The following is a 20,905-nucleotide window of genomic DNA, read 5'->3' as shown; positions in this document are numbered from 1 at the left end:
AATAGTATTGCTTGGGTTTCTGTCTGAGTAACTTAAGGGGAATTTGCATGTTTTGGGGCTGAGCTCATGGCACATGAGAAAGGCTGCGTGCCTCCCCTCCCTCTGCAAGATCATGGACCACACACATATGTATGCACGTGCTTGCACACATACAGGCTGCCTGCGTGCTTTTATTCACCCCCTTCTCAGTATCCCCCCCCAAATCCTTTCTGAATGCCCAGTCCCTGCATGTCCTCTCTTCCTTTCTGTCCTGCACAAAGATCCCCAGTGCAGAGGTTCTCTTTCCGGAGGTACTGTGTGTGTTTTCCTGACTGCTCAGGCTCCATCCTCATCCCACTGCAGAAATGGCCCTATGCTCTCTGGATGGTGCTGGTGAAGAATGGTGCAGAAAAATCACTGGTACTTATCTAGGGGGAGAGATGCTTGCTCTGGATTTTACTGCTTTGTTTTCCTGCTAATTATATGTATTTAATTCAGTTTTGGCTTTCATCAAAGAGAAACCAGAGTTTGGCATCATTAACAATGTGTAGTGTTACCCTCTGCGTGCCTTCACGTTTGAAGCCATACTGTAGAAACCATGGTATTTACTTTCTGCTTTTGTTTTTATGTTCTACAAAAGACTAACCTGTAGATACAAGTTGCACCTTGGTCCTATCAGGTGCTTTGCTGCTTAGGTTAATGTTCTTCTCTTTTAAAAAGCTACACTAACTATAGATGGAGGGGAAAAACTAGCTTAGATATGAGGGTGGCATTTAAAAATGAGAGCAGATACAGATGACTCCAATTAGCTTACCCTACCAGTGACTCATATTTTATCTTTGCTCGCTAACCCTGTCCCTGCAAATACTGCAGATGCCAAGTTTTCTCATTTTCCCCAAAGCAATAGGAAATGTGCCTTCACCAACGGACAGATTCTCAGTACAAAGCTTGGTGTTAGCACTAGCTTTGGTAACTCAGCACTTTTCTGACAGATTTTGCATCTGGTTTTGTGTGTGTTCCTGCAGGCTCTGGGAGGCACCGTGCCAGAGGAGTTTTCCTGTTGCTGGGTGAGCAGCTTCTCTTTCAGGCATGAGGTTGAAGGAGGGTGGTGTGCTGTTGCTAAACCTATCAAAGGCCCGTTTGTTCTCCAGGAAATCCACCTTCAAGACAGAGCTTCAATTGAGCAGGAATGTGTCCTTTCTCTGTCTCATTCCATGAAATGAATGCCCAGCAACAGCTAAAGCAGCCTGAAAACCTTGTTTGGGCTGCCCATATTAATAAACTTTTTTTGAAAGTAGTGCCCTATGTAATAGGAGATTCAGAAGACTGTGTTATAGCATTTTGGAGTACAGGTAATGTTTAACCAATGTCTAGTTTGAATTATCTGCAAAATCTATCAGAAGGAAATGTTGGCTCTCTTAATAGGCTGTTTGCATTTATAGGGTTGAGCTGCTGAGAAGAGACTTGCTCCTGAGCAGTACCATGCTACCAAAGACTGCCATGCTGTCCTTAAATTTAGCAGTGACTTATAAATATCCTGCAATTCAGCAGCCTTCTCGAGAAGGGAAAAAGCAGATTTGCTCTGATAGGTGAGAGAACTTTGTATCTTCTTGGGATTTGACAACAAACGTGGGACTTGCAGTTTAAGGGAATTCAGAGAACAAGCCTGGTTGTCCCTCAATTTACCTTTTGTTTTAAGATTTTTCTCCCAGGATGTCTGTTCTGCTCCCTGGTGTGCACTCAGTTATTTCACCTGGATTTTAAAAGAAGTGTATTTTGGTTTACAGACCTAGGGCCTGTGAGTTTTTTTTGCCTCTCACCATTTTTTTGGTAGCCATTCATAACCCAACTTCCTTGTTTAATTAGAAACAGAAGAGGAATGGGGAGTAAAGGAGAATTAGAGTGGGTAAGTGGTGAAGATACCCTTTGTTTTGCAAAACCTCACTCTAACTGGGACGATGCAGTTCTGTTAGCCCCTCCAGTATTGTCATGTAGATACAAAGAAGCAACGCATTTCTATTGCAGACAGGTTCTCCTCCTGCTGGTACTCTGATAGCAATCTCAGCCTTCCATTTGGCAGCTCAGTTGCTGCAACGATAGAGAAGGAATAGAACATGAAGTGAGAAGCCATCAACGGGAGCCAATACCATCTTGGGTAGTGAGAAATCCTACTGTAATACATAGAGCCATTTCACCAGGCATATCCATGCTAAGCACGAGGGAGAGCTGTCGGTTTACCTCCTGACAGGTATTGCAAAAATTGAGTTGTATGAATTCTTGCTATGCTGTAGTAGTTGACATACTGAGCTTAAACGAACTGTTAATAATTGAACACATGGATGCCGTGCAAAAAGAAATAAATAGCTGGATTCAGTCAGTATCAAATCTTTGCCAGGCTCTTCCTGCAGATGTGGATAACCTTCCTGAGAAGGGAGTTAGTATTCTACCTCCTGCTCGCTCGGTGGTGCTGTGAGTACAGAAGACGGTTTGTGTGCCTGAGAGCTGCCCTCTGTTTTCAGCCACGTTCACTGGTCCAATGAAAACATCTTGTTTCCCTATTAGCTTGTCTGACCATGCTTGAGCAACCTGGTAGCCTTCTATGATGTTGTCACTGGCTGGGTGGATGGGGGGAGAGCAGTGGATGTAGTCTACCTTGGTTTCAGCAAGGCATTTGATACTGTCCCCCACGACATCCTTATAACAAAGCTGAGGAAGTGTGGGATAGATGAGTGGACAGTGAGGTGGGTTGAGAACTGGCTGACTGGCAGAGCACAGAGGGTCATTGTTGGCGGTGCAGAGTCTGGCTGGAGACCTGTAAGCAGCGGTGTTCCTCAGGGGTCTGTGCTGGGTCCAGTCTTGTTCAACATCTTCATCAGTGACCTTGATGAGGGGATAATGGCCACCCTCAGCAAGTTTGCTGATGATACGAAGTTGGGAGGATTGGCTGACACACCTGAAGGCTGTGCTGCCATTCAGCGAGGCCTGGACAGGCTGGAGAGCTGGGCAGAAAGAAACCGGATGAGGTTTAACAAAAGCAAGTGTAGAGTCTTGCACCTGGGGAGGAATAATTGCATGCACCAGTACGGGTTGGGGGATGAGCTGCTGGAGGGGAGCCCTGCGGAAAGGGACCTGGGTGTCCTGGTGGATGACAGGTTGGCCATGAGCCAGCAGTGTGCCCTTGTGGCCAAGAGGGCCAATGGCATCCTGGGGTGCATTAAAAAGAGCGTGGCCAGCAGGTTGAAGGAGGTGATCCTCCCCCTCTACTCTGCCCTGGTGAGGCCTCATCTGGAGCACTGCGTCCAGTTCTGGGCTCCCCAGTACAAAAAAGACAGGGATCTCTTGGAAGGAGTGCAGCGGAGGGCCACAAAGATGGTGAAGGGCCTGGAGCATCTCTCCTATGAGGAAAGGCTGAGTGATCTGGGTCTGTTCAGCCTTGAGAAAAGAAGACTGAGAGGGGACCTGATTCAGGTCTGTAAATATCTAAGGTGTGGGGGGCAGAATGGCGAGGTCGGACTCTTTTCAGTGGTGAGTGGAGACAGGACAAGGGGAAACGGCCGGAAACTGCAGCATAGGAAGTTCTGCACCAATGTGCGCAAGAACTTCTTTACAGTGAGGTGATGGAGCACTGGAACAGGCTGCCCAGGGAGGTGGTGGAGTCTCCTTCTCTGGAGATGTTCAAGACCTGCCTGGATGCCTACCTGTGCGACCTGCTGTAGGGAACCTGCTTTGGCAGGGGGGTTGGACTCGATGATCTCTGGAGGTCCCTTCCAACCCCTACAGTTCTGTGATTGTCTTGCAGAGTTTCTGTTTCTACCTTCATCTGGCTGACTTGGGTCTTGCTGTTATCTTCCTGATGGCTGAAGGATCTTTTCTGGGGAAATAAAACATACTCAGTGTCCAGTCAGCTCTGCTGTAGGGGATCCACCCCAAAGGGTCATTGCTGCAATCTGTGGTACAACTGAAACTAACAAAAGTTGAAATGCATTCCGTTCTCATTGGTAGTGTTGAAAGGCAATTACCCATCTTTTCAAAATGCAGTCTTTGCCATTTCCTTTTAGGAGGCGCATAAGAAAACTCCCTTTCTTGTTGCAGTCTGCCCTTTTGTATGAAGTGTAGCTATGCCATCTTCTAGGGAATTTGGCAATTGAGACAGAAATTGTATTCATAGCTATATAAATACAGGATACACATGCAGGCTGGCAGTGTTTCCGAATGGCCAGGTTTATTTTTAGACCTCTAAACGGCTGTGTCACATCCAGGAAGTGCAGGGAGGAGATCTCTGGTTGAAGTTCAATGTGAGAACATATTTTTAATGACGTTGGCACAGAAAACAGTTGTATTTTTACTTCTTTAAAGGTGAGGCTGAGAGACAAATTTATTTAAAGGAGCTGCCTGCTGGTTGGGTGGAGCACACGGAGCTATCACAGCCCTGGCATGCCCAGAACAGAAGTGACTGTGTGTTTAAAAAGTAATAATAACAAAAAGAAAACAAGATTGGATTAATAGGTAACTGAGTGAAGCTTACAGCGTATGGATACACTATACATATAGGCATGTTGGCAAGTTTATGAGTACAGAGTCTAAGTTTAGGTACCTAACTCCACCATTAGGATTTTGAATAACAGGGCTGGATCTGTTGGGGTCAACTTCTTCCCTTTCTGTTGTACTTAATGGAGAATGGTGTGTGCTCAGCCTTTCCAGAAGTGAAGCTGCATAGTTGACAAGTTTGACATTTTTCTGGTCTCCAAATCAATGAGGTATGCTGTTCAACAGTGAGGCAGAGTCTTTGTGCTGCTTCCTTACCCTGTAATATTTTTTTCTTTTTCACTTTCTTACTCTCTTACTCTCTGGGGGGAAAAGCACTGTTTTTTTTCCTGTTGTTGGATAGCTAAATGCAGGGACTGGATAGGTTTTGTTTTACAGTACGCTGCAGTTGCATCAGAAAAGCTTTTATTAAAATGTAGTTTATTTACAAATGTGTATGTTTCTATCCCTTAGCTGAGTGGGAGAAGCCCACTGTGCCTTAGAATATCAGCTGTCATAAGATAAAATGCTGCTGTCCAAGGAGCACAAAGGGATCTTAGGGTCTTCTGGGGTCCAGGCTGGTTTGCCTGTTAAATATATTTGTTGTGATGGTTAGGCTGTAATGCTGGCTCTGTTAATCCAGCTAAAAGGAGAAACCAACAGCAGAGGTCACATGTGTTTTAGGCAATGATATTTCTGAAAACATCTTCCCAGTTTTATAAATGCAAGATGACCCTTCTGATTAGGATAAACAGTATTCCCATGCTTTTCTGCTGGTGTCGTTTTCTGGAGACCCACTTCTTCACATTGCACAAGACTTTGGTTTGCATGTTATAAATATAAAAGTAGGGAGAGATGCAGGAGACTTGTTTACAAACAGAATCCAAGCAAAAGTTCCCCCTAAGGGCTCTTCTGATTCATGGATAGTTTGCCTTTATTAGAGGTGGACAGGTCATTGTCATACCCCTAAGCAAATCCTGGGCCGTGCTCTAACCTGCAGCCCCAGGTGGTCCAGCTGATGGTCCAGCTGATGGCACAGCGGATGTGTAGTGGGGAGAGTGATGGAGCACGCAATGCTCAGCACCTGCAGTGCTTTGGTGCTGCAGAACTAGGTGTGAGATTACAGAACCAGTTGTATTTGGTTGTCGTTCAGACCTCAACATTGCATGAGGCATTTTGACGCTGGTCCTGGTTTTCAGCCTGCTCCTTTTAGCAGAACAAGTCTGTGCTGCATCAGCTGCTTTTCCTTCCCTGAAGACAGCTTTACTCATGTGACAGTCTATAATAGTTCACATTGTGTCACATAAGCTGGAAGTCAGTGAGATATTACTGTCAAAGGTTGGTTAATTTCTACTTGCTGTTACTTGTCCCTGGGCAAGCTGGGATTTAAATCTCTTATAGTTAAGTATTCTCAGTGTTTTCAGAACCCTGTAAAAGCAAGATAAGCAGTCCCCTGCACTTGGAGGTTTCCTTTTAAAAATACAGTCAAATCAATATATACAAAGATATTTAAATACATTACATTAGGATATGATATCCTTACTAGTGGAATTTAACATCTTGGGGCTATGAACAAATGAAATAAACTTTGGGACAGACTTCTGCAAAAGTGGTTTGCTGTGATTGGGTTGCAGCAGGGGAGGAAGCAATAGACAATGGGCTCTGAGAGGCTCCACTTGTGTTGAAAACTAGAAAGAAAACCTAGCAAAAATGAAGGGCTGATATCCATGCATAGTATAGAGAACACCATAAAGTTTTCTTAGTCTTATTGGAGTTATAGTTTCAGTCTTCTTTAAAATAGTTCTATGGCTGCATGGACCAAGGGGACAGTGATGTCCCCAGCTGCTTGTGGCTTCTCCTCTCCTAGAGACCATTGTCCTTTCCCATCCACGTCAGCACAGAGGAATGTGTGCCAGTGCCATAGTTTCATCTGGATGCAGCCACTTGAGCAACAGCTTAGCGTGCCAGACTGTGATCTGAGCCCACTGGGATGTGGGCAGTGATCCCGCCCTGTAGTGTGCTGTGGGGGCGGTAAGCTTTGCTATAAGAGAGGAATCAGCAGAGGGAAGTGATGTCTGGAACTGGAACAGCTTTACTTGCTCGAGCTGCTTGATCAAAGCTATATTAACAACAGCAAATCTTGCCTGCTACTAGGCAAAGAAATATCAAGATCATAATTTTGGAATTGTGGGGGGAGAAAGCTTTGAAGGCAATGCAAAGATTTAGCTGCGTGATGAGTGATCCTCCCTTCTCGCTCTTGTTAAGTTGCTGCAGTAATATATATGCATTTGCTATCAGTAAGAAAACTCTCTTAAGCAGCTGCGCAAGTGAAATGCAAAACACACAGCTGAGACGTGCTCTCTGGATGTCAGGATGTGCACTGCCAAAGAAGCTCTCAGAGAAGAGAACAGGTTTAGCTTGAAGTACAGAGTGAGCTATAAAACAGAACAGTCTGCAAATTCCCATCAGAAGTGTTTTTGCAGGTATAATCAGCCCAACATTCCTTGCAAAGAAAGCTTTCAGCTTCCTTGCAACACAGGAATAAGGGGGTAGGGCAGCATGTACTCTTCTCCTTACACAGCACTTGAGGGCAACTTCTGGGAATTTGGTTCAATCTCATGAGATACCGCAGAGATTATCAGCCCCAGTGACTTACCACAGGTGGTGGCAGGACACCCAGAGTGCGGTGAGGTGATAAGGGAAATGCCACTGAATGGCTCTCTGCCTTTAGAAGGGATTATTCCTGGGCCCCATTTCCATCTCCCGGTCTCTGCTTCCAGCTGCGTGTTCCTTGTGATGTCTCATGCCTATCTGACTGCATGGTAAAGCAAGCTGACTGGCAGCAAATAAAAGTAAACAGCCTGCTGTTGAATCAGATAGCTCTGTGGTCAAATGAGCCAAAGCCAGCTCCCAGAAAAACTTGGCTGGGAATTCACAGCTCCTGGCAAGACCATTGTGTGGAGTGTTAAATGAGCTCAGGACATGTTTTCAGTGCATCACTTAACTAAGGGAGATAGCTGTGTCAATCCAACAGCCAGCAGTGAGGAGAGGAGGAAGGGAATAGGGCAGCTCCCTTTTGCAGTGGTATGCTTTGAAGTCAATCGAGCTGTCTGCATATTGGCAGCACTAGTACTACGCCTAAGCTAGCTGAAGCAGATCCTGCCGTTTCCCTGCCCACCTGTCTGCCACCATCCCAGCTATGACCCGGCCCAGCCACTGTGGAACTACTCAGGACTACGTCAGGAATTTGAGCTAACTGAAAATACGATGAGCAGAGGTGGTATGCAGATAGTGTGGCTGATGAGGAATCAGGGACAACAGGCCCAAGTCAATAGTTCCCAGCAGCTCTATTTGCCCTATCTAGATATAGTGGCATCTCCTGCACTGCAAGAGTTAAAGAGCAGGAAAGGCAAAGTATTTGCCAAAAGGGATGGTCTGTATTCCACCAGGCCTTCTTCAGTAAAAATTGAAGAAAAGCAAATATTCTCATGAATCTTCTGGTGTAGAAAGCCACTTATGTGCACTCACACATACGTTACTGCACTGCATTTCTGAATGTGTTTGAGGCTTATTTTGTCTATGCAAGGTAACTCTGGCTTGTCTTCTGACAACCAAGTTGGTCATGATGTAGGAATCTCTCTCAGATCCAGAGGCAGGTTTGGAACTTTTCCCTCATGAGTAGCACTACCATGGTCCATTTCTCTCAAAATGTTCTCTCATGCTGTGCCATCTGGCCTTGGCTCATTTCTAAATGACATGATTTTAAGATAAGTAAGATGGGTCAAAAGTCAAAATCCAGTGACTGCATATCTCTTCTGATACACAAGAAAGGTAGAAGGAGCTGCCAAGGAAAAGTTTACAGAATCAAAGCTACTATAGATAACAATAATGAGATGGCTGATCTAATCTGGGCGTTGAGACAGACTCTGTGAAACCAGCTGAGTGAAAGAATACCAAAATGTCCATGGACATGCTTGCTCTGGAAGATAAGAGAGAATTGAGAAATTAAGCCTTTAATAGACTAAAACAAAGCATAGAACAGATATTCATTGTGAGTTTTTCTTTTGCAGAGCTCAGTTTGCGTCCTGCTTTTACAATGGCATCAGCGGGTTTGTGAAAGTTTTCTGCATTTATTTCCAAGAGCCTTTCTTTGCGTGTTTAAAATGGAGAAAAAAAAAGAACAACCTTTCTCCACCAGATGGCAGAATCACTCACAAGCCATTCCGGACAAAACTTCGAAAGTCTGCATGTTCTAAGGCTAAGTGAGGCAACCTTTGTAAACAGAGCGCTGTCTGTTAGATCAGCTAATGTAGCCAGGGGAGACGGCAGGAAAACAACCTTAATGACACCCTTCAGAAATGCATATACCAGCTGGATTTGTATATCCTCTTTCCCTGCAAAGCTTGCCTTGCTGATAAACACTGTGGATGTTATCCTGTCCTTTAGAAAGAGGTTTCAATTTGTAGAACTGCAAGGGTGGGGATTCCCCTTCATTTTCCTATTTCGTATTTAGTCAGAACCAAAAACTTATTCTGGAACAAAACCAAGTCCCCTTCAACTACTACTCGTCTTGCTCAAGTTTCTCTAGCACAGCTGGGCTCATCAGAGACCTCCCTGGGCTAAAACATACAACACACTGGCAGCCAGCACCAGGTGACTTTCAGACAGGAGCTATGAAGACTCCAAAGTAAAAAATAAATAAATAAATAAATAAAGGCAAGGTGTCAAATATATGGACATTAAAACAGTAAAAAAAGAATAAACCCTCCTGCATTGTACTTCTGAGTTAATCCAATTGTAGAAACGTTTTCAGATGTAACTAGAAAAATGAGGACATGCAAGAGTTAGTCTTGCATGAGAGTAAATCAGCTTACAAGCTCTTGGTATGAAACTACTTTTTAAGGGTTGAGAGGGCATATATTTAAACAGACTGTGAAAATACTACCAAAATATAGGGGACAAAGAGACAAAGAATATGCAAGTAATGAGAGAGGTACCAAAGGGGGCAAGTGGAGAAACTCCGAGGTGTACATAAAAGATCGCTTGATCTCCAGAATGCCCAAACCCTGCTTAGTTTCTCACTGCAGCTTTGAGGGTGGAAAACATACAAGAGCTTCCCCCGTGATTCAGGAGAAGTCTGTGACTGTCATATACCAGGGCTTTGTCACCCCAGTTGGCACGAGCAGATTAATCATCCAGGCTGCAATAACAGAACTGTGTTTATGAAGGTTTCAGAAGGCCTCCCAGGAACACCCAGCTGTTTTCTTGGCCGGCTCATTTCCCTGCAGTTGTAGCTGAAAGGCCTGGGTACCATGCTTATCCCCTCACACATGGCCTCATACATTTCCAACAGAAAAATGGTTTTATTCTGAGTTAGATTGCTGTTGAAGGAGAAATAATTTTTGCAGAAACCTGTAGATCTTCAGGGACATTTGCATGTTCTGTTATAGAACAAAAGTATTTCCTGGTTTGTTCTTCCTCACCAGTCATGGTTCCTTAATTCTGGGAGATGAGGTTCAGTCCCTACTTCCCAGGCCCTTTCTTAGCAAACACCTGAATAGGAAAAAGGAACTCTGAGATGTGGTGTGAGCAGCTGCAGCATGGGAAATGGATACAAATGACATTCAAGTGAAGGCTAAATAGGTGCTTTCCATGTTTTAGTGGCAAGGGACAAACCCTGAGGACAGATGGAAGGAAGAGGTCCCAAACGGACCCATTAAGAACATCAGCAAATAAATCTTTGTATCACATCTTTAACATTCACTAACCTGATGACACCGTGTTGATAATGCACTTAGACAATCCTGGCAGGTTTTGGCAAAGAGAGAGCAAGATGATTAGTTATGTTCTTTGTGAAGATCCAAGTACATGTAGGATGCAGGAAGTAAACCGCGTGATCAGCCAAAAATAAAAATGAAAGATGCAAATTCTAAGAGACTTCAGAAATATAAACCCTTTGCCAGAAGAAATTTGGGAAAGGATCACTCAGGGTGAAAGTGCAACTACATAATAACAAGGTTGTATGAATATTGGGGCAGTTGAATAAGTTCTGTGTACATTCTCTTCCTTTTCAGATCTTTCTTTTGATCAGAATGTTAATACATCACTGGAAACACAATAACAATCATTATTAATAATAACAGTACTTTACTGCATGTTCATTATGGTTTGCAAATTTAAAGATTAAAAGACAATGTGCTTCAGGAAGACTGCCTCTCCAGTATACCCTGCTTCCTGTGTAAAGCTCAAGATGCCCGGGGTACAAAGCGCTGTATCACAGCCTACTTTGCCAACGAGGCAAAGGGAAAACTTGGTGCAAGTTTGTCCATAACTGTCTGGGATTCATCAGTGAATTTATTTTGTACTCTCCCCTCTTGTCATTTTTGTATTTATGCTGACTCTACACGTAGAAAGCCTACCTTTTCTGTGTCTTTCTTCCTATAAGAAGTCTTTCAAATCAAATAGACGCCATTTTGAAGGGAAAAGGGCAAGACTGGAATAACCACTGTCTGGACAAAGAATTACATGATAGTTTGCTTGTTGACAAAGAAAGCAATGCATTTTTTTGCTTGTGTGCAAGCTCACAAGCTTACTATTAGCAGTCCATAAATTGCATCTTCTTGGTTTGGGTCTCTGCTGGAGTTCAGGTTGATTTTCTGACTGTGATTCAGGATGTTCCAGGACATCTGCAGATTTAGACTGCTAGTTTCACAAGGTGAACAAAACATCAGTCAGAAGAGTCCATACCACTACAGACACTGAAATAACTGAACTAGCACTGGAAGAGCTCCTTCCTAGCAGAACTGCAGAACCCTTCTCTCACACCCTGTGGTGATGGTACTGCTCCATCAGCCCAGAGAGAGCCTTTGTACTTCTGTGACAGTGTTCCTTACTTAGATGTGGTTGTTTCATGTTTGTGCTAAAGCAGGTATTCATTCACCAGCAGACAACTGGACAACATAAAAAACTTCTCTTCTTGCTAAGCAACAAGTAGTTGTAGCAATTAGATGGTGAGGTGATATTTCATCGGGATATACCTGAATATAGATAAAAAAGATGTAGGTTTGATAGCCAGGAAAGCAAGGTGACACTTCAAAAGGATGACTGAGCTGGGTGCAACATTTTATTTCAGGATACGTATGCATCCATGTCTGGTCTGGAGGAGACCTAATCTCAAACAAGTTTAGAGCAAACTTATCTCAATAAACCCATTTCCAGCGTAGGCGTTGGAATGCTCTCTGTAGATTCATAAGGTAGCCTGTTTGTGATGGCTAGGGACTCCTGAGTGAGATTACTCACATTAACCTTCAGGATTTCAATAGGAAGCTGCCCTAGGGTGGGTAAGGCTTTCAGTAAAGTGCTCCCAACGACTTGGCTAACTGCTGGTATTGTTTCACTCCATGTATGTTAAAAGCTGTATTTGTAAAGCAATGCTTTCAAAAGCAGAGATCAGTCCGATACCAGGAGAATGGTGACTTTGTAATTCACATGCCACATCTATCGTTAGCAGAAGGGAAATGCAGAGGCTTCTTCAGAAATGGGTAGTTCATTGTGTGCAATGTAAAATCATACAGCGAAAGGGCTGCACCAACCAAACATTACACTGTGAAGCAGAACACAACCAGGTCTGCAAGGGAGGGAGTTACAGCAATTTTAAGTTCCAAAATAAAGACTACTATTTCTTGTGTAATACGCAGCTCGAAAGTAAGAAGGAGAGCAGGCAGGAGACATGTGGACAAATACATCAGCGGGGCTTGGACAACGGTAGGAGATCCACGGCCAGACCACAATGCAGGGCCTGGTTAAGGAGCTGCTTGTGTCATGTAATGTAACGCCCCGCGGGCCTCTGTTGTTAGCAACGAGCAGTTGGAATCACGGCCAGGCAGTTAGGATCCGTTTATTATCTTCCCCCCTGCCCCCCCAACCCAAACTGCAGCCTGACTAAAACAGCAAAAACAGCACTGTCAGGCTGACCTCACCCCCAGCCAGAGTTCTGTCTGTCCGTATGGCTCTGCCCGTGCGCGGCACCTCAAGCAGACGGCGCTTGTTCTGCCCACTTTGTTGGCAGCCTTTCCTGGAGCGAGGCTCCCCTGAGAACATTTCAGAAGGTGGATGCACTGCGGGGCTCCTTGGGAGCTCCTGAAAGCATCCATCTTTCACACGAGCTCCGTATGCAGCCTTCTGGGTGACTCCCTGAACAGACTGACATCAGAATGACCGTGGAACACCGAATTGATGAAACACTTCTAAACTCAACTGGCGCCATCCTAACCTGTTTAAACGGGGCTTTCTCTGATGTAATTAGAAGCAAACAAGTCCCACAGAGAGAGAGGTCGCTGCATTGACAATTTTCACAGCTACAAGTTGGGAGAGCAGGACGTGGTCACATCCCAGCCGCATACTTCACCCCTGGTTAACAAGAGTAGGAGAAAAAATGGATTTATTCTATCACTCAGTGATAGCTGTCACCAAAGCTGCTGGGAGACAGAACTCCTTCCTAGGCTTCTTCTTTTCTGTTCTCCAGAATCACTCCACGAGCTCCTGTCAAAAGCGAGGACTGAGCTGAATACTAGAGAGAGAAAAATAGAAGAATAAAAAGTTGCATTCCACATTAGGCACTGGGCACCGCTCAGTATAAGTTGCAGATAATGGGTTTATAATTTTGCCAGTTTTTGACAGCATACATTACTGTTCTGTTTAGTTTTGCTTCAGGCTGACTGAGCTGCTACCAAACAAGAATCAGATTTGGGCAGGCAGTCAGACGCTATGCAGGTCTCCCAAAAGCATGGAGGAATGTGTATTTCGAGTAAACAAAAGCAAAACCAAAACCTGCTGTCTTCTGATGTGGCCTTGGTTCAGCTCCAGGTGTTTTTGGGGCTGCTTGCTTTTAGTGCTCACAAGAGCCGTGCTGCCTGGCTGCAGGGAGTGAGAGCTCCTGACCACCTGCCAGAAAAACCTTCTGCTTGGCACTGCCTTTGTCAGTCCCCCAGAAGTAAGGCTACGGTTTTCAAAATGTGGAAGGTTGTATCTGGCACAGCTCCTGTTTAACAAAATACAAAATACAGCAAAATACAGCATAGCCTTCCCTGCTTAACAGCTGCAAGAGCACTGAACGTGCTGTCTGCGTTCTCCCAGCTGCTGAGCCTTCCCCTTGATTTCCACTTTGCATTACTGTGTTCAAAATTACCCCACAGAAGGCTGCATCTCCTTTTCATTTGCACAAAATCTGGATGTCATTTATAGCACAAAGTTTCTGATGGTACTGACTGACCTCTGTACCAGTACAGGTCTTGGCTTAGCAAGTGTTAGGGTGAGTTCTCTAAACCATGTTTCCTACATGTGCTTTTTCTTACACAAGAGAACAGGAATGTCAAGAAAGAAAACAACAGAATTCTTTCTCTGATATTTACACAGCCGTGCGTGGACCCACTGAGCAGCACACAGGGTCGTGGCTGTGGCAGGCAGCCCTGCAGTGAGCCTTGCTGCAGGCGCCATCTCAGCATCCTTTCTCCTCTGTCCTTTCCCTTGCTGTGCCTGACAGTCAGATCACGGGTTTCTGGCACACTAACAGAGATGCTAAGGCTTAAGAAAGGACCCATCAGCAGAAGCTCCAGAATTTTTTTTGTTTTGGCCTGGGAGCAGTTGAAGGATGGCACAAGAGGTTAGCCCAGCTGATAGCCAAGCAACAGCAAATGGGTTACAGAGCAGAACTGAAGAAACCTGACCACCTGTGCCTCTGACCATCTTGTGGGAATGTCAGGCCATTTCAGGCATATGCTGAGTGTTGTCTAGGCAGTACATGAGGAAAGAGTCAGGACATGTTGGAAAAATAAATCAACTGGGATGAGGAATAAAAATCTGAAACTGAAGTTTTTTATGGCTCATCTATTCTTATGAGTTGGGCATCCCTGCAGCACAGCAACCCATCTTTCCTCTGGGAAATGTGCTTATAGGTAAACTGGATCCAACTCAGAAAAAATGATTTAGCTTGCAAGCATTACATGATGAAACATCTGTATGTAGAACCTGAATTTATACTGATATGAATGTCGTAGTATGTTAGCTACCAGTGATGTGAAGTGGGTATCTTCAGTTAACTACGACTGCTCCAGATACTATCTGTAACATTAGAAATAAATTACAGAGATACTGAAAACCTGTGGCATATGGGGTCTTATTGTAGACCCTTTCTTTTCTTGTCTTTTTAGGCCCTTGACATAGTGGGGAAGTCAGTTCGCACCACTATACAGGCTTATTACTCACCCTTCATAAAACTTTTAGTTATACTTGTCCAGAACTATCAGGTGTAAGAAAATAACGTGCATGTTGGTGAAACAGCATCTGCTGTATTAGTGACAAATGCGACAAAAGTGGTGCAGCATTACAAGTCAGAAAATAGCCATTATCTCTCTAGCAAAGCATAAACAGCATATTTTACCTACTTAAGCCTCTCCTTCCTCGAGATTAGTCTGTTTGAGAAAAGAGGCAAGGTTGACCTTGGAGCCAGATAACAATTCTAGACAGAAACTGCTTTTTCTTTTTTCCCCGTCTTAGCTGTTAATAGAGCGGTAAGAAAAGTTGTTCCTTAAAGAATCACAACCTGATCACAAATACACCGGTCATGAGATGCTTGTTGGCGGAGAAGTGGAGAAACAAAATAATAGCCACCAGTTTAATACATCTTGGGCTATATTTATGTAGAAAATGTAATGCTAATATAAAAAAATCTTTATTACCACACACCTTGAGCAAAATGATGTCATGTTTAAAAGATGGTTCAGTAATGTGATATGTCTTCAGAAGTGCCTGATGCCCCATCCCTGGAGGTGTTTAAGGCCAGGCTAGGTGGGACCTTGGGCAATTTGATCTAGTACTTGATCTAGTGCCTGGTAACCCTGTCTGCAGCAGGGGGGTTGGAACTTGATGATCCTTGAGGTCCCTTCCAACCCAGGCTGTTCTGCGATTCATTTTATGAAATACTCTTTTTTTCAGTTCAGTAAAATACCTTATGTATGTACATTGCTTGTCTGCCACATAAGGACAAGATGCAGCACTCAGCATTAAATCTACTCACTGTAGCCATTCCGTTCTATCACATTTTTGTATAGAAGTTATTTTCTATTGATGACCAGACTAGGAATTCAGAAAGGATCTGAGTAAATTGTGTGCTGTGTTGAAGCAATCAGATAGCTAACTTTGCTGATGGCAGGACAAGGCACTTAAAACAAGGTCTGTTTGCATTGATGCTAATAGGGACAAGCACGTAGAGCAGACCTGCTGCAGCTTCTCAGCCGTCCCTCACTAGGCCTTGAGCTTTACACTCTACATGGACAGCAAGCTTGCTCTCTATCATCACACAAACACTTCAGTGTAATAAACCAAGGCTGGGATTTTTCGGAGGTGCTGTTGTTGCTGGAAATCTGTGTTTGGCCAGTGGACAAGTCCAGGCAATTACCCACTGCTTGTCGGAACAAGTTAGTTGTCATGGGAAAAAGCAGCCTCACGGAGCTGCTCTGCTGCTGCCCATCTTCACACATCATTTGCAGCATTCTTGTTCCTTAACAAACCTTTTCTCTCTTCAGAGATAATTCTGAAGTGTCACTGTGGGCAAATAAACCTGACAATAAGAAAAAGGAGACAGACTGATAACCAATCAGTCCTGATTGAAGCGTGGCCACTAATGAGCATCCACCCCAATAACATGCTCCTGAATAGCCTCATGTTCAAAATTAGAGTGAGAGGGGACAGGAACGTAGCTCACACTGCTCATTTCTCTAGGGAAGTAATATTTCCTCCTAGTTTCCTAAATATCAGCAAAAAAAAAAAAAAGTGGCCAAAGTGAGCACTGCTAATCAAATCATCACCCAAAGGCACGGTTGCGTTTTAGCCCGGCACGACACTGTTATCTCCGTGAAAGCACCAGCGCTGTTAGCAGGACCCTCTGCCTTTATTAAGACGGAAAAGGCGGCAGAGCGAAGCCTTCCACAACAGCCCCTTCCCTCAGCGCCGCTCCTGCCGCCCCGCGACCCCGGCGCCCCGACAGCCCCGCTCCTGAGGCACCGCCTGAGGGCTGCGCGCGACGCGGCCGTTGCCCCGCGGCCGTTAGGGGGCGCTGGAGGGGGGGGGCCGCGCGGCCAAGATGGCGGTGTGGGGCGCGGAGCTCGCTGCGGCCTCGTAAGGCCCGTGTTCCTCCGGGCCGGGCGGCCAAGCGGGCGCGGCTGGCGGTGCGTGGGGGCTCGGTTAGCTAGCCGCGGGAGCCGGGACGCCGTTGGGGCGGCCGCCTCAGGGCGGGACGGAGGGGGGCGGGCAGGGAAGGTCGGAGCGCGGCCTAGGCGAGCGGCGCGGCTTCCGCCCGCAGGCGTCGGAGAGCGGGGCCGGTGAGGGGCGGCCTTCTGCTGCGCCGTGCCGTGAGTCAGCGGCGCTCCACCGCCCCGCGGTGACTCGGCAGCGCCGCGCCGGGTCATGCTCGGACATGTCGGGCCGCGGCGGCCGTAGCCAAGCCCCGACTTGCCTCCTGGCAGCGCTATATAAGGGCGGCCCGGCCCGCATGGCCCGGCTGTCCCGAGCCCGGGGCGCAGCGCTGTGCGGTCGTGACGTATCGTGACGTGACGCCGCGTCTGTTGTCCCCTCGACTGCAGGCAAACGTGCAATACCGAGATGACCTCCCTGACGGACGGCTCTCCTGTCAGCGCCTTGGAACAGGAGGCTCTGGTCAGTGCTCGCGGGCGGCGGTGCGGGGACACGGGCGCCTTTCGGTCCCGTCTGTGAGAGCGGGGCAGAGCGGAGCAGAACCGAACCGCCCGCGTGTGGGGGGCCGGGGAGCCGAGCGCTGTTTCCCGGAGCTCTGTGGCGGGCAGGCTGCTTGCTTGGGAGGATTGGGTGAGCTGAGTACGAGTTTCCTGGCGAAGCGTTTCGAAGCGGGTAATGAGCTCTGGATGATGGATGTCGTTCGGGGTGTGGGAAAGCCATCGAGGCGCAACTGAGGGTTTTAAATTTGGCGTTTTCGCTTTCGGTTACGCCGGGCTTTTTAAGGAAGCGTTAGTCCGAGCCCCCAGCAATGCGCGGCGCCGCCCAGGCGGGCTGCAGCGGGGTGATGCCGGCTGTGCGCTCCCCACGTGGGGGGCTTCTCTCCTCTGCTTATATAGCAGGCTCTTATATGGATCCAGAGGCGTTTACACTCCCGCATGTTTTCTTTCCTCTCCCCATAAGTTAGTGTGGGCTTCCTCTGTGAAGCTGCTGTGTCCTGCGTGCTCCAAGGAGCTGAAGCTTTTAGAATGGGAGTGAGTAGGCACACGGTGTTGTCTGCCGGCTTTTCTATGCATGATTCTTGCAGCTGATCACTTGCTAACGCACTAATGCTTGATGTTAATTGTAGCAAATGTTTGAAGTGGAATATAGGGAAGCTTCCCTTCTTCCTTTAAAGATTTATTCCTTGTCTCATGTTTTATTGGGGGAATATTTTTGGATAACTAAAATTAGCCTGGACACAGAATCGTGCTGTTGTTAAAGTGGCAGTGCTGTTAAAGTGGGAGCGCCGAGGGACTTCCAGCCGTTTTCATGCAGGCACCGTGCTTGCAATTGTGGCTGCCCTGCAGCTGGTTCTCATCCCCTACATTGTGCTGGCACAGCTGTTTGGAGGACAGTACAGTGAATGGGATCAGCCAGAGGGAAAAAGGGGAGGGGGAAGAATTACTTGGGAGATTTTTCTCCCTTTGCTCCAGGAATTGTTCACAGATTGGCTGTGGAGAGAATGCCGGCCCAGCCTGTGGGAGGGTATTGTGGGTGTAGGAGTGACTGAAATCCTACAGTGGGAAGGACGAGGTCTGTCTGCCTGTCCCAAGTGATGAGATTCAGGGGCAGAGCTGGCTGCCACGGGTGAAACCACAGCCTCATACAGTGTCACGGGAACCTGATCTTTGCTTTGTCTCTTGCACTCTGGACCTCAGAATCATAGAGGTCTTAAGTTTAACTTTGCAGAGCCAAAACCTTGGATAGGTTATCCGGTGTGTCTTTTATGTCAGGTTAATGTAGAAGAGGGAAACCAATCTGTGTTTATCTGTAGAGCTGTTCAGGGCATAATTGCTGCATGCTGTTCTGTTTTCATCTCCATACAGGTTAAACCAAAGCCACTGTTGTTGAAGCTGTTGAAGTTAGCTGGTGCAGAAAAAGACACTTTTACTATGAAGGAGGTGAGAACTTTTAATTAATAAAGGTAGATTGCAGTAAATACAGGGAGATTGTTTTTCTGGTTTGACTGATGGGGAGGCAGTGAGGTTCACAAACAGTGTTGAAACAAGGTATTGGCTTGAATTTTCCTGCTCAGTTGGTAGGCAGTGTTTCTCAAGTTTCTCAACGTCTACAAAAATTTCTGGCTGCCCTTAGAATAACAGACTTCTTAGGGAACAATAGGTGAAAATGGCAGCTCTGGTGGAGTTTTGGGTGATCAGAGTAAGGGGAGCAAATCACAGTTTAATGTGTTATCTTGTATTTGATCTTCAAAGAGCAAAGCCTCTGTATATGATAATGTCTGTGGTTTGTTTTACAGGTAATATTCTATCTTGGACAATATATTATGTCTAAACAGTTATACGATGAAAAAGAGCAGCATATTGTGCACTGTGCAAATGATCTTCTTGGGGATTTATTTGGAGTGACGAGCTTTTCAGTAAAAGAGCACAGGTAAAATGGAATTCCTTTCTGAGAATCTGGTTGTGAAATAATGGAGACCGCAATTTGTAGGGCCTTGTATTAATTCTTTATAGCTTGACAAATGGTAAGCTCTCCTTCCTAATTTGTCACTTGATGTGGTCTTTTTCTCTGAACTAACCTTTGTGTCTGTAATGAAGAAATCCCAAACGTTGCACACATTCACAAGTGTTGCAGTAGCCTCAGGCAGACCATCCCAAGGTGAAAGAGAGTTCTCTTCTGTAATGTAACAGCTGCAAGGGGATTGCAGAAACATTTAAGACCAGACTGCTGGCCTGATTTATGTGAGAAGCAGCGTAGGCTTTGGAAGTCAACAGCAGAGAACAGCAGTATGTAATCACAGTGTGTTCTCTTAGCCACTGATCAAGCCTGCGGTACTTTAACATTTCTTTTGAGTAAATTGCTTGTCTTGCCAGACTGTACAGATTATCAGAAGTCCCATCCAAAAAGCACTGATTCAGAATTCCTCTCGTTAGAAATAAATGTTGATTTGTTAGGGGCTCTTTGTGGAAAGGATTGTGACTTTTCTGCTCTCTGAGTGCATTTAGAAGCTAATGCTCTTTCGACTGTACTGAGATGGATAAAAACTCTTTCCTTTGAGTGAAACATTGCTGGAAGTGCTTCAGCACTTCACAATAACTGTTTTCTACACTTGTCATAGGAATTGCCTTGCTTTTTTGGGCAATTTCCAATTATCACAGTTGGGGGGAAAAAAAAAAAAAAGGAAGAACTTTTCAGCAACGTGTGGAATGTGTGTATGAATAAGTAAAGCTGAAGTAGCTAACCTGCATCATCTTTCTTTATCCCCATCTAAGGAGAATATATTCCATGATTTCCAGAAATCTGATAGCAATCAATCAACAAGGTAAGCTAGTTTGGGAGAGCCTTCTGTTTGGGAAATAGCAGGAGAGAAAATGTAACTCATGTCAGTGCATCTTTTGTCTGGTAATCAGATGGCATCTGCCTCTCCATAATTAGCTGCTGGGCCTTATGCACTGGTGGCTGCAGTGCTCACAGATGAAGGCAAATTAAAGCAAACAGTATTCCTTTGGGGGATTGGGAAGGTTTTATACTGCATTTGGATAATGTTGTGGGATTTGAACCAGATGAAGCACAAACAGGACTCGATTAAAAAGCTGCTTGCATTTCTTATGGCTAAAACTTTGTGGTGTTAAAGGTTTAATTCCAGAAATGAGTTTTGTGAGCTTGTGCCAACAGTGAAGTCAGAACAAATGCTTTCTGTTCTGTTAGTGTTCAGTTTTCATTTCCAAAATGGAGTGACGTACATTTAGAAGATAACACTGTCAACACTGAGTCCTCTGTGGTTTTTGTTTCTGTTTTTTTTTTTTTTTTTAAGGAAAAAAGCATACTTAAAACATTCATAACTTTTCTGCAGCATAAAATACGTTAGCTGTAATTTCTGGCTAATATAAGTAGTGTAGCAGAAGTTAAATAGTGGAAGCTGTTTTGTGAATGGGCTTCTAAATCCATACTACAGCACTCATCCTTATGATAGCAAACTTAAATTTAGACAATTTTTCTTTGGAGATAATTGATTAATTCATAGTCTACCTGGTCATAAGGATCCATAATTAACAACAGTCTATGTTTCTTCTGTCGAATGTCATTTAATTCAGTGTTCATGTGAGATGATAGCTAGTAAAACATACTTCATAGGAATGTAAAAATATTCTGT

General features: G+C 45.2%; 1 protein-coding gene and 1 long non-coding RNA gene across 6 annotated transcripts in view; both read left to right on the top strand.

Moving 5' to 3' along the window:
• Positions 1-38: 38 nt before the first annotated feature.
• The window catches only part of MDM2 (MDM2 proto-oncogene), a 33,188-nt gene continuing 12,321 nt past the window's right edge, over positions 39-20,905 (top strand). The window contains exons 1-5 of one of the 5 annotated variants that reach the window (XM_052669161.1): positions 39-1,568; positions 17,142-17,214; positions 18,618-18,692; positions 19,049-19,182; positions 20,025-20,074. In XM_052669161.1, the coding sequence (XP_052525121.1) occupies positions 1,462-1,568; positions 17,142-17,214; positions 18,618-18,692; positions 19,049-19,182; positions 20,025-20,074 (439 nt within the window). In that variant the 5' untranslated portion in view covers positions 39-1,461. Of the gene's footprint in view, positions 1,569-16,626; positions 16,728-16,907; positions 17,215-18,617; positions 18,693-19,048; positions 19,183-20,024; positions 20,075-20,905 lie in introns of those variants that run through there. The other 4 variants (XM_052669158.1, XM_052669159.1, XM_052669156.1 and 1 more) reach the window with 4 other exon arrangements.
• On the top strand, positions 3,501-16,341 carry LOC128073884 (uncharacterized). Its single transcript, XR_008202920.1, has 2 exons — positions 3,501-4,736; positions 8,331-16,341. It is a non-coding gene; the product is annotated as an uncharacterized LOC128073884 (long non-coding RNA).

The sequence above is a fragment of the Tympanuchus pallidicinctus genome, unplaced genomic scaffold (genome assembly GCF_026119805.1).
Source record: "Tympanuchus pallidicinctus isolate F22 unplaced genomic scaffold, pur_lepc_1.0 scaffold8, whole genome shotgun sequence".
Taxonomy (NCBI): Eukaryota; Metazoa; Chordata; class Aves; order Galliformes; family Phasianidae; genus Tympanuchus; species Tympanuchus pallidicinctus.
Note: the sequence above shows the minus strand (reverse complement) of the source record. Positions and strands in the feature narration are given on the sequence as shown.